This window comes from Patiria miniata, unplaced genomic scaffold (assembly GCF_015706575.1).
Source record: "Patiria miniata isolate m_02_andy unplaced genomic scaffold, ASM1570657v1 HiC_scaffold_22, whole genome shotgun sequence".
NCBI lineage: Eukaryota > Metazoa > Echinodermata > Asteroidea > Valvatida > Asterinidae > Patiria > Patiria miniata.
Window position 1 is genome coordinate 10,344,900 of NW_024037061.1, and position 12,552 is coordinate 10,357,451.

At 42.5% G+C, this 12,552-nt stretch overlaps 1 protein-coding gene across 1 annotated transcript; it reads left to right on the top strand.

Annotated features, from left to right (window-relative positions):
- The first annotated feature begins 766 nt into the window (after positions 1 to 766).
- On the top strand, positions 767 to 12,268 carry LOC119730885 (cyclic nucleotide-gated cation channel alpha-3-like). The gene is made up of 12 exons (XM_038203948.1): positions 767 to 2,823; positions 3,913 to 3,971; positions 4,727 to 4,788; positions 4,897 to 4,985; positions 5,125 to 5,215; positions 5,460 to 5,614; positions 7,541 to 7,627; positions 8,017 to 8,113; positions 8,759 to 8,934; positions 9,512 to 9,761; positions 10,527 to 10,664; positions 11,523 to 12,268. The coding sequence occupies exons 1-12, from the start codon at positions 1,550 to 1,552 to the stop codon at positions 11,556 to 11,558; spliced, it is 2,514 nt and encodes an 837-aa protein (XP_038059876.1). The 5' UTR covers positions 767 to 1,549; the 3' UTR covers positions 11,559 to 12,268.
- Positions 12,269 to 12,552: the final 284 nt, after the last annotated feature.

Below are 12,552 nucleotides of genomic sequence, written 5' to 3' on the forward strand. Positions count from 1 at the left end.
AGTTTAAAAGAGGATTAAAGGGGTGGCCTCGTTGGGTCCTGTAATTATGACCCACCCTCAAGCCAGGCCCACTGGCTAATTGTGTTAACACCATGACAAATCTCACTTCGCAAGAGTCCGGCAGTCTCCTGATGACGAGCAGAGATGCAGAGATGAACTCACTATTAAAGAGATGTCATTCACATGGTGTTACCGCAAACCTCTCATTCGTTGATCATCCACCATGCAAATCCGTAAGTCTTTAATCTCACCTCAAGATTTGTTTTGTAATTCACGGACGAAAGTTGACTGCTTGTCATGAAGAGGTGTCCAAATTTTTTAGGGACGTGGCGTGTCGCCGGTAATCCCCAACCGATGACAAACGACATATTTTGGGAACATTGACCGGAAACCGAGAATAAACAGTATATCCAAGCAGGGTTGCCATGACACTCTTGTCACTCACAGTCTGAGCAGCACTCAATTACAAAAGATACGACAGTTGTTTTTCAATGGGGAGGAACCGGTTTGGAAAAGAACAATCGTGTATGATTAATGAATATCCATAAAAAAAAAAAAATCGAAACCTTGGCTGTGGAATTAGCAACTGAGCATGTTAATACGATCTGTGCTGACAAGGAAAGCTTCAGTCTAAGCATGGGGCTAAGCCTGGAAGGAAGCTCATAACAAAGGAAACTGCCAATTAAAACAATATCCTTTGCACACACGATCTCCGTTTGCGGTATTTTATCAGACCAAGGCCATAGCAGTGACTGTCCTTTCCTCGGAAACATAAAATAACAAACTTGCTCGTTCTACGGCTTGATGTTCCAAGTGGGTGATATAGGTCTGGTGGATGGTCAGACAGGCGTTTCAACTGTTGACTTTCTCATTCTCGCCTGCAATCAAACATCATTTAATCAAATGATACTCCACGGTCGCTTAGATATGACGTCAACTATTTACCGAAGCACCTACTATCTATGCTGAACACGTAATCACACTTACCCTGCCTTTATACTGTGGGGCAGTTCTCTTTAGCTAAACAAGCCATCCGCTTATAACTTGACAACTGTTTATCGCCTATTGTTGAGCCGACTAACAGCACACCGTTATATACGGAGTTCCCCCTTGCAGCGATCCTACGGCTGTATTTTGTTGGCTTCTTTGTCGCTTCATCGATCGACAAAGGAGGGAGGTCTTCTTTGATGGTGCAGTGAATAAGCATCTTGACAAGCTAAGCTCTATGAAGTATTTAGTTCCATCGTGATCGATCTCCCGTCTTGAATTGACCAGAAACCGGACTATTATAGAGTCGGTAACTGACAGCAGCCTACCTAGCAACAGGGGATAAAACACGCTGCTTCTGATTGTATTTGAAAAAAAAATCCCCCTCCCCCCGCTGCTGAAGTGTATGATTTGGATGCGTCTTAGAAACCTCTGTGTAGCTTTACAAAGATGTGCATATTAAAAAATGGGCGGGATGGAGAGTTTGTGTCGTCCAAGTCTGAACAGTTGAATCAATGAAGCAAACTTGAAGAGAAATTTTGGGCCCATTTTCAGACCGACAATGATGTCTGTGCCAGGAGAAGTATCGCCTAGACCAGTCGGTAGTCCGTTTGGTGTTGAACTGCCATCAATCAAGGGCCGAGGAATTAGAGAAAAACCAGCAGTAGCGGCAGCCAACACCGGGGACTGGCAGAACAGACATGTTGGATACCAAGGCCGGGCGACACAAGACATGCCAACAAACTCCTCTGGTAGCGCGGGTGGTAATAATAGGCCCATGCCTGATGTTGAAAAGTTGGAAAACCAAAGCCAGGATAAGCCAACGGCTTCCAGTGCAGGGAAGCGGTTCAGAAACGGCAAAGTGCATCCTGTGGACACGGTGTCTGTGGCGGAGTCCCGGGTGACCGGACTGAGTGACGATGAGGATTCCAACGGGGTAAGCACCGTCGACCTGGCCGCCTCGACCCGGCGCAGCTCTACCCTCTGGACGTCCCTCCGAGCCGCGGTCAATTTCAACTCGACCTTCCTGGCCAGGAAGAGGGCCAAGAACTCCACGCAGAGGGTGGATTCCTTCCTGGAGAAGTTCACCATCAGGGGGAGAGAGACGACTGGGTATGACGACCCAGAGAGCGATGCGAAACACGGCGAGAAACACGAAGTGGACGCTGAACCCAGAACCTTCACCATAGACCCTGATGGTAATTTCATGTTTTACTGGCTCCTTGTGATCACCATAGCCTTTGAGTACAATGTTTGGTTCCTTATCGCTCGCGAGGCGTGGCCAGGCTTGCAGGACGCGGGAGGAGTGGCCTGGTTCGTCTTGGACTACTTCTTCGATTTCATCTATCTCTTGGATATATGCGTCCAGTTCCGGACCGGCTATCTCGAGCACGGTATCCTGGTGAAAGACGGTAAGTTTCTCGCCAAGCACTACATGAGATCGTGGAGCTTCGCGTTGGATCTCCTGGCGCTGACACCACTGGATTTCCTGTACATCATCAACGCGACTAGGCTGCATCCCATAGTTCGATTCCCTCGGCTCCTCAAGGCCTACCGATTGATTGCCTGGTATTACATGGCCGAGGCCAAAGCCACCTTACCCGCTGTCTTCCGCATCGTCAACATCTGCCATGTGCTGCTTGTCCTGGTCCACTGGTTTGCCGCGTTCTACTTCTTGTTCTGTGAGAGGATCGGATTCGGCAGCGGGGATTGGGTGTACCCATTTCCGGAGGGCGAGTTCAATTCCACGACTAGGATGTATCTCATGTCCTTCTACTGGTCCACACTGACGCTGACCTTGCTTGGCGATATACCCGTACCGTCCTCGGAATGGGAGTGAGTTTGCACATTCATTATAAAATCGATCTCTTTAAATAATGACAATTTTTAATTTACGTCTGGGAAAAACCCTCTTTTGAGAATATTTTCTTCTTTTTGTGATCAAAAATTACGAAAGTGCTTTTTTTATGCTATGGTCAATCTGTGCCTTTCAAATCGCAAAATTGCATTTATCAGTAAAAATTCGGAAATCATTTATATCATGCATGCATGAATGTCGCACACGCATGAGCATATAATGACAGGTGTTTTTGGTGGCTAGAATGTTATTCCTCAGTGGCAAAAGTATCTGTTTACGGGCTTCATTTAGTTATGACGTGCAATATTGGAAAATATACAAAATATACCCTATACCTGGCATGGGGATCGTCAGGATTTTTTTCTAGAGGGGGAAAAGCAAATTATTTCCAAACCTCTTTGTACTTTCTCTAGCATATTCTCAATTTATCATTTTTTTTCCGAGGGTTGGCGGGGGACATTTGCCCATCTCACCCAATCCCCATTTACACCCCTGCAGATGTTGTTAAATTTGCATTAAATTAACAGCAATGACTTTGCATCTTGTCTACTTCTCCCGGCCTCCTTTTGTTCATTTTCTTTTTGGAGGGGGGGGGGGGCAAGTGCGCCCATTGGCCCATCCTGGCGACTCCCATGCTATAATACCAGGTTCTGCAATTTGGTATCACTTTTACATCCTCTTTTTTTTCAATGTTTGCATTGGGAATCATTCTCCCATTAGTTCTACTCTGGCGTAATAGGATTTGGATAAATGGTTTTGATCAGTGTCAGAAGCAGCCAAAAGTTTCGATAGAGGACATAATCTAGAGATAAAGCGACTTAAATTATTTACAAAACCACCAGGTGATAATCCTAACACCATTGTCCAAAAGTTTACCAAGTCAATATAAAACCGAAACTGAACCGAAATTTTGAAATTGTGCAAACATGTACCTTTGTCTCACATTTTCAATAAAGGTGCACTAACTTTTTTCAACAATTATTTTCTTATAAGTTGTTTAAGAGTGTCATATCATATTTGTCCGCATTATCCATCAGCTTAAACCTTTTTGTTTGTGATTGATATAGGTACGTCTTCCAAATTATCAGTTACCTGATTGGAGTGGTTGTGTTTGCCACAATTGTTGGTAAGTTGTAAACTGGAAACGAAGTAAAATCCTTGTAAATATATTTGTTACCCACCCTGAGACCAAAGTCAATCCGAGCACGGCATCAATTTTATCACGATGGCCCCTTTCAATGGCAAAAGCATTGTGGTAGCTATTGTTTATATAATCCGTCACTTGTGGCAGCGGTTGCTTTGTACGATAACGCGATAATGATTTTTCCATTGCAGGGGGCCCCAATTTAACGGCGCTGCTAATCACATAAATTTGCTTAGCACAAACAACTTGAAAGTCTGGCTTATAAAAGCAGGTTACCAGCCAAAACTCCATGTGATTTTCACAGCATCTAAAGTGGGACAACCAACAGTTGAATATTAATCGCGATCAATATACATCACATGGAGTTACTGGTGTAACATCACATCAACAATGTTGTTGATATTTTACATGATTATTTTAATACCTTTTGAGGGGCGGGTCAAGGTTTTCTAATTAGGGAGGTTGCAAGTTCACCAAAGCTTTGCAAAGATGTGATAATTATTTCAAAGTGAAACTGCCAATTAAAAGAAACTTATTTTAAGTGATGACAGTCATGTTTATTTGTCTGTAAATTCATGGTATTTTGGGTTTGCTTGTTTGTTTGTTTTTGTTTGTATTCCCACCGTTTTACCGGTTTTAGATATAATCTCCCTTTTTCTTGATTGTTTTCTTACTTTGTTTTGTGGCTTTTTGTTTTGTACATTATGTTACAAGTTTTTCTCGTCTGTTCTCTCCAGGACAAGTTGGCATCGTCATAGAAAATCGCAATTCATTGAGATTGGAATTTGAACGCCACGTGGTAAGTTGAGAACTTACTGATAGTTTGGAATTAATAGCATTTTGTAATCTCTCAAAGTTGATTAGCACTGATTTTTGTTGATTTTTCTCTTCTTTTTTTGGTTTTTAGGATAACGCCAAGAAGTACATGAGGACGTACAAAGTTGCTAAAGATGTTCAAAACCGGGTTTTACTTTGGTATTTCCACTCGTGGAAAAGGTAACTAAGCTGCATGTTTTCCCAAATAAGAACAGTTCCTGATGCTGTCAGATACAAACTTCAGATGTAATGTTTCGTCGTCATTTTTGTCAGAATTAAGTTTCAGAATATCGGCTTTTTTATGGTTTCTTAATAAAAGGTCAAGAACGGATGTCGACAGTCTTGGGCCTTTACCAACAAAACTAAGAACAGAACTGGCAATCCATGTCCATCTGAAGACGCTTAAAAAGGTAAGATTGAAAGATTTAAAAGTTCTTAGTGAAAAGTCTTGCCCGTTTTTTTTCCCGCTTGAATCTTTCAACCAATAATTCGTCTTATCACGGACGGTCTGTTGTACAGTTCAAGATTTTGTTGTATGGAAAATTTGATTATGCCATTGGGCGATAGTATAGTGATATTTTTCTTTTTAACATGCATAAACTCGCAAAGTCTCTCAAAATCTCGTGATTTCTCCCTCCACGGTTTGTCCATCAGGTCAACATCTTCAGGGAGTGCCCTCCAGAGTTTCTTCACGACCTCGTTCTCAAGATGCACACGTGTATCCACACGCCTGGGGATCTGGTTTGTCGCCGCGGGGAGGTCGCCCGGGAAATGTTCATCATCACAGATGGACTTCTCGAAGTTGTTCGGTAGGCATGAAGAAAGGCCCCGTAACTTCCTTGACGTAAAATGACCAGCAAAGTTTATCAATGTAATAGTCAAGTCCATCACAAACACCACTTCTCACAAGTCCATCACAAGTTCTCAGACAGGACAGCTATAAGTCGGTCACAAATCACCATTAAGTTATCACAAGTCAATCACAAATCACCATACGTTATCACAAGTCAATCACAAATCACCATAAGTTATCACAAGTCAATCACAAATCACCATAAGTTATTACAAGTCAATAACAAATCACCATAAAGTTACCACAAGTCAATCACAAATCACCATAAGTTATCACAAGTCAATCACAAATCACCATAAGTTATTACAAGTCAATAACAAATCACCATAAAGTTACCACAAGTCAATTACAAATCACCATGAAGTTATGACAAGTCAATCACAAGTCATCCAGTTTCAAGTCAAATCACAAGCTATTCAAATAAACTGTGACAAAAACATTCCTTTGTTGTTCATCCCCTGTTATTTGTGACTGGACTTTCATTTACTTTTGATTGGACTTGGTTCAGGATTTGACTACCACAATGATACATAAAGGCCCTGTCACACTGTTTGCGATCTTATATGCGCTCTCACTGCCTCCTTGAAAAATAGCTGGGGCGCAAAAACAACTACTAGATCGCAGCGACAACTACATAGGTCGCCAGATGGGCGCCAGAGGGTCTTAATGGTCTCCGATGAGCGCAAAGGTCTTTGAACATGCTCAAAACAATCACAACACCTCTGCGCCCTGGCCAGGACGCCGTAATGACGCATTTCGGGCGCTGTGCGAGCGTGAATCGTGCGACATTGAAGTGGCATTGAGGCAGCCTATAGGCGCAAGGCAGTCGATGTAGTCTCCATGAGAAAGTAACTCGACTGCGATGAACTTGTAGAATAATTTTGAAACTGGACTGTGTATATATTGACCATTTTGTCGTGGTATTTATACAGCGCAAGTGACGTCACATGAGCGTATTTTGGTCGGATAGAGAGCGCGACGCGAGCTACTAGGACGTATCAACAGCGAGCAGAGCGTAGTGTGAGCGCAGTGTCAGCGCAGCGGCAGCGACTAGATAGAGTCATTGAGCTTGACAGGGGCGCATAGAGAGCGAGTTGAGCGCATCGTAAGCGCGGGAAGAGCACAGTATGAGCGTAGCTTGAGCTTCTTTGAGACAGAAAGTTGTCATTTTCTTGCGTCCTCGCTGCGATTGTTAAATTTATGACATATTTTTGGTCGCCGTAAGGTCTCCTATGAGATCGCATATAATGTGACAGGCCCTTAATAGGAGACATGTACAGTACAGATTATGTTACTGATGCCAAAAGTCTTTAATTCACTTGGCCCACATAGCTCCATCTCACCATTTTGACCGTGAGACGCACATTGCCGATTGTGTGCTCAATGATATCACCACGCGATGATGATGTAATCAGCAACGTTTTCAAGCCCTTGCTAGTCCCTTTTTTTCTTAATACAGGAAGTCATTGTTATGTACATTGAATCATCACCCAGTTCAGAAACGTGCAAGCGTTATGCCTATAAATGTTTAATTTTGAAAATGAAATAGGAAATAGGGGATGTTATTGTTTGTCTTGAATGGTAAATTGTTTTTCTTTCGCTGTTTCTGGGGAATCTACGGGGGATGTACCCTTTCAATTGTTCAATTGTGCCCTGAAAGGGGGGAATTGCCTCATATCACCCAGAAAACATAAAACCGAACCGCATGGTAAAAATGGAATGCCGCCCTCCCATAACGCTATAAGACACCCTTCCCAACCCACGCACCCACCCCATGAAAACTGGCTATGAAAAGCTGCAATCTATGAACACCGATTATCCACTTCTGTTCTGTATCTATATATTCATCAAAACAAAAATGACTCGGTCTTCTTTCTTTTAGATCCGATGGAGAGATTCTTACAACACTTCAACCTGGAGACTTCTTCGGCGAAATCGGCATTTTGAATCTAGAGGGCACAGCAAACAGGTGAGGGGAATATTCGGTGTTATGTTTCTGAATTTTCAGCATTTTGTTTTAAACTGAAGTTGACTAAAAAGCTACGCGTTCAACCAGCATTGCCTCCATGGTTTATTATAAGAAATGGAGCCAATAATTTACATGCCTGACTCCACCTGAAAAGTTGAAAGTGGCGTACGGGGGGTGGGGGGGGGGGGGAGGTCCGTGCCCCCGGGTGCCCCTAGATACAATCTTGAATTGCACTAAAACAAGCACCAGTTGCCTTCAGTGCTGCAGTTGATTATTGGTGCACACCCAGGTTCCCCCCCCCCCCGAAGTGTAACGCTATAGTTACGCCGCTGCTTACAATGCCGAGAGTTGTCTATTCTTACACGGTTACTTTCTCTCTGTATCCCCAGACGGACGGCTGACGTGAGATCGGTGGGCTACTCGGAACTCTTCACCCTCTCCAAGGGTGATGTACTTGATACACTGAGAGACTTCCCACAAGCGCAGGTCGGTAAACAGATACACTCCTTGAATAAAATGTCTCCTAAGATGAAACTGAATAGGCCATGCATTAGGTTTTATTCACGGTAACAGTATGCATGCTCTGCAATCAAGAACATGGATGGGAAATTTCGAAATCGCGTCGTCTTCGCAAGGCTGTGTTGGGCTCTATATAATGACAAGGAGGTATGTTGAGACGACATCAAATATTTAGGCACACGTGGTATTGCCCACGTGTAGTGGGCGGAGCTGAAGTGATCAGTCAATATTCCATTTTAACTTATCATCCCATGACATACTGAACTGCATGTTTGACAAAAAATCCTGAAAATGGAAGTTTCCGATTTGGTGTCACTTTAAAGTCGACACATTTTATGCAGTCCTTTCTCTCTAAATTCCAAAGAGTGAAAATTCACTCAATTCGAGTGGAGATTCACTCCCACAGTCGGAAACTAGGGACTAGACGTTTTAGAGTGAAATTCCTTCAATCGTAAAGATCGATTTTTCACTCGAGCTTCGACTGAAGTGGTTCTATTTTCAGACTATTCCAATCTAAAATGAGAGTGACATTCACTCTAAAACGTCTTGTCCCTAATTTCACTCTTTGGAATTTAGAGAGTTGATGATGTTCTACACTCTGTCCCAACTTAGGAGAAGCTCGAGGAAGAGGCTAGGAGACGGCTGAGCACGAACCGTAAGTCGCCCCCATCCAGGACCCGTGGCAGACGGAGAGGGGACTCCAGCTGTACCGAAGCATCGGACGTGGAACGACTGGTAACCAAAGCTACCGAAGGAGGGCGGGAAAAGATTACTCCAGTTAAATCAAGGTATATTGGTTTCTTTACAGACGTTGGAGACAATCACAAATCAATAAACTTGCTAGGAACACGTTGATATGGGTGATGTAGAGCTATTTTAGTCCGATGTAGTGTGAAATCTGGACTATATGAAATACTGACTTGTGTTGCGTAAGTGAAGATAATTAGAACAGGGACGGATCACGTGTGAGAGTTGGAGTCAATAGATTTCGCAGGAGTCCAAATTTCATATGACACCGGTTTTTTTTGTCGTATAGATACATGCACATTCCACAGTTTAATTTGTATTATTTATTGGAGACGCACAGAATATCCCCTCCCATGCCATTCATTATAATATTTCTGAATAAAAATTATTTTGTAGTGAAATAGTTCGTCACAAGTCATTTGAAAGTCAAAATTCCTATCAGATCCCGAAAAACAGGGCAGAGATAAACGACAAATGCCTCATAATTGATCATTTTCATAGCTGCGGCCGGGACGTCCAACATCCCCCGCCCCCAAAATACAATGTATTTATTCCCTGCAGTTTCATAACTTTAAGTTTTTTAAAGAGGTTATTTTGTTCATTGTAATTGACCCATAGACAGCAACTTGTCTCATCGCCCGATGCCAGTCCCTCCTTATCGCGTGTGGGCGCCCCCAACGGCGGTAATTTGTACCGCCCTCTGCCGTCACCACGAGCAGTTTGGCCGAGACCCAAGCCCGAGGTCTCGCTGAAACCATCGCGGCGAAAGCGAGGCTCCCGGGGCAGTGCGAGCTCCAGGGACAAAGATGACGAGGCATGGCTGGCAGACGTGGTTGCGACGGTGCAAGAAAAACTCCAAGAAAGATTGGTAATGGTGTCACTGCCCAACTGTAGCGAAGGCCCCAACTATAGTTGGGACAGTCCAAACCAGTTCTAATTATAGTTAGGACTGTCCCAACAATAGCTCGGAATGTAGTTGGGACAGACCCAACTATAGTTGGGACGATGCTATAGTTGGGGCAGAACAATGCACTTGTGAATCTGAAGGGGGATTTGAGGTCCTGACCATCTATATGTTCCCCCTGTCCCGTACTGCAGAAATGTGTCCTTCGCCATTTTTAGCGGAACGGTTTTCGAGAAAATCTAGTTCGTTTGTTGTTTTTTATAGTTTTAATTTTCATAAAGGCATCCCGAACACATTTTTCATCTCTTGGCAAAAGCCGGTTTGAACTTTGATTTTAAAACCTTCGTCAATAGTGAAAAGGGGGGGGGGGGGAGCCAAAAGCAAAATAAACAACATGTGAAAAAGACGTAATGTCCCACTTCAGATGCTGTCATTGGCAAACACAACTTGTTCGGGAGCCGAGGACAGACGAATCTCCTAGCTACTAAAATCATTTTAAAGAGAGAGAGAGTAGACGTCTTAACTATACCTTAAAATTGAATGATAATAAAGTACAAAAGGGAAGGGTGGGCAATTTTGCAGAATAAACTATTAGTTGAACCAGTTTCGCATTACACTCAATACATATGAACGATTACATTAATGAACTAAAATGGACATCAAGTATTATTCTATATTCAAACCAACAGTTCAGTTGAATTCTTATTGTCATCATTACTTAATCAACAGGATCATTTTAACAAGGAGAACCGACAACAAGCCTTCCGCATCCGGAAACTTGAAGACGAACTGAAGACGAAAGAGGAAGAAAAGAGCAAGAAAGACGAGGAAATCGAGAAACTCAAGGAGAGAATTCTGCTACTGGAGGTAAAATACAACTAAATGTTTGATATACTGCAGCATGCATGGTGCATATGAAAGCTTAAAGGCAATAGGAACATTGATAATCCTCGGAAATGATCCTAGCGATTTAATGAGAAAAATCTTGCTCAAAGTGAAGGAAGAACTGGTACCGAATGCCCTGTGAAATTATTCCGCTTGAAATTTTGTCGTTCGGAAGAAAGCAATAATTGAACGCGGTTTTAAAAAAAGGGTGCCCTCAGGCATACTTTTTTAATTTGACTGTATATGTTTGTTAAAAACGAGGAGTATCCTTCCATGCACTGGAACCTCGAGGACACAGACACAAATCGGATGAATGGGAATCATGTCCCGAATGCTAATTAAAGGATTGTACCCTGGAGGGTGCGATTAAAAACATGAAACAGTATCTTTTGAATCTGAAATGCTAGCAACGGGATCCAGTTACGAGACCAAAAAGCGGGTGCGTACTACGGTTCGCCTTTTCCCCCCTCAAAATGTATAGTATCCATTGAGCTGAAACTTCAACAGGTTAGATTTTTTAGGCACCGTGCTTAAAATGCTGGACAATTTAGTTGATTGAAACGGAAAAAAAGATGGTACACAAATTATGATCCATAGTTCCCACGGTTGGTCTACATATCAACTACCTACACTTTTGTGCACATTCTCTCCAAAATCTGGTCAACTATACCCGGTTTGAAATTGAAGTAATTTTACACTGATGCTTGATGGGGAAAATACGAACCCATTTGCCCAGTTTTGTTTTTTAAGGTAACAAATTACCCGACGTATCAATGAAAGATATTTCCAGTGAATGATTGTTTTCATTTTATCTTCCATTTCCGCTCTATTTTTTTTTAGGACCTCTTGAAAACAGCTGACGTTACAGTGTCCTGACGTGGAAAGACGCCTGCACTGATAGAGCTAAGAGACTGACACAAATCTGTGAGATCGGACCATAGATGAAAACATTATTCTTCCCTCGAATGTTTACTAAAAGTAAACAAGAGTTCTTTTACTTTTGTGGAGCGAAAAAGTAAGATGTGAAATGGATTCCCAATGGCCCAAGGCTGTGCATTATATCCGCTTTTGTTCCGTTTATAAGTTTGTCAAACAGATCCGACTCTGCTAATTTCAGTGATGCTAAGTGGAGACATGTTTTGTGGTCTTGCTACAAACGAAGACAAACATCGAACACTCATTGTTTTGAATTACTTTTAGGAAGATTTTGTGTCTACATGCTGTAAGGTAATCTGCAGCATGTCGTATTTTTTCTATTATAGTATCCTTATTGTGCAATCCGGAATCTCTATTTATAGTTATACATGTATATATGCTTTATTACGTAAGAATATATTCTATAATTTGATGCTGTGAACAATCACCGGTTTAGTTTAGATTTTTTTATATTTATATTTCGATACTTTTCAAGATTATTAAAGTCATTTTGCAAGCTCTTATTTCATTTGAAGTGCAAGTATTACAGAGGCCTACTTAGTTTAAGTTTGTACCATTCACCATTCTGTGAGGGCGCTAATTCCGTTCCCGAAATTGTGTGCAGGAAATGCAGAATCATATTAATGATCGAAGGAACATTGGCGGGGGGGGGGGGGGGGGGGGTGGTGGCGATGCAAATTCCCAGTGCCCCCCAGGTTCCCCCACCAAATAAATCCGAAATTAGCCGCTTGCAAAAGGAAGTATCTTTTTTAAAGATTTTTTTAGTTATTAAAACGAAGAGGAATCTAGATGACTATTTTTGACTTCCCTTAACCTTAGGGCTGTTTGAAATGTGAATAAAGTGATAAGAAAAATGAGCGCCCTCTAGCGCAAAAAGAGGTCCAGCTCCCTCCCCCCCCCCTCCTCCGCTTTTTGAATTTTCAGTACTTGCGGT

Excerpts from the sequence above, each read along its gene's own strand:
- LOC119730885 (XM_038203948.1), top strand. The coding sequence starts at position 1,550 with ATGATGTCTGTGCCAGGAGAAGTATCGCCTAGACCAGTCGGTAGTCCG. Across the intron at positions 4,789-4,896 it reads TGGAATTTGAACGCCACGTG|GATAACGCCAAGAAGTACAT; the intron begins GTAAGTTGAGAA and ends TTTGGTTTTTAG. Across the intron at positions 5,615-7,540 it reads GGACTTCTCGAAGTTGTTCG|ATCCGATGGAGAGATTCTTA; the intron begins GTAGGCATGAAG and ends TCTTTCTTTTAG.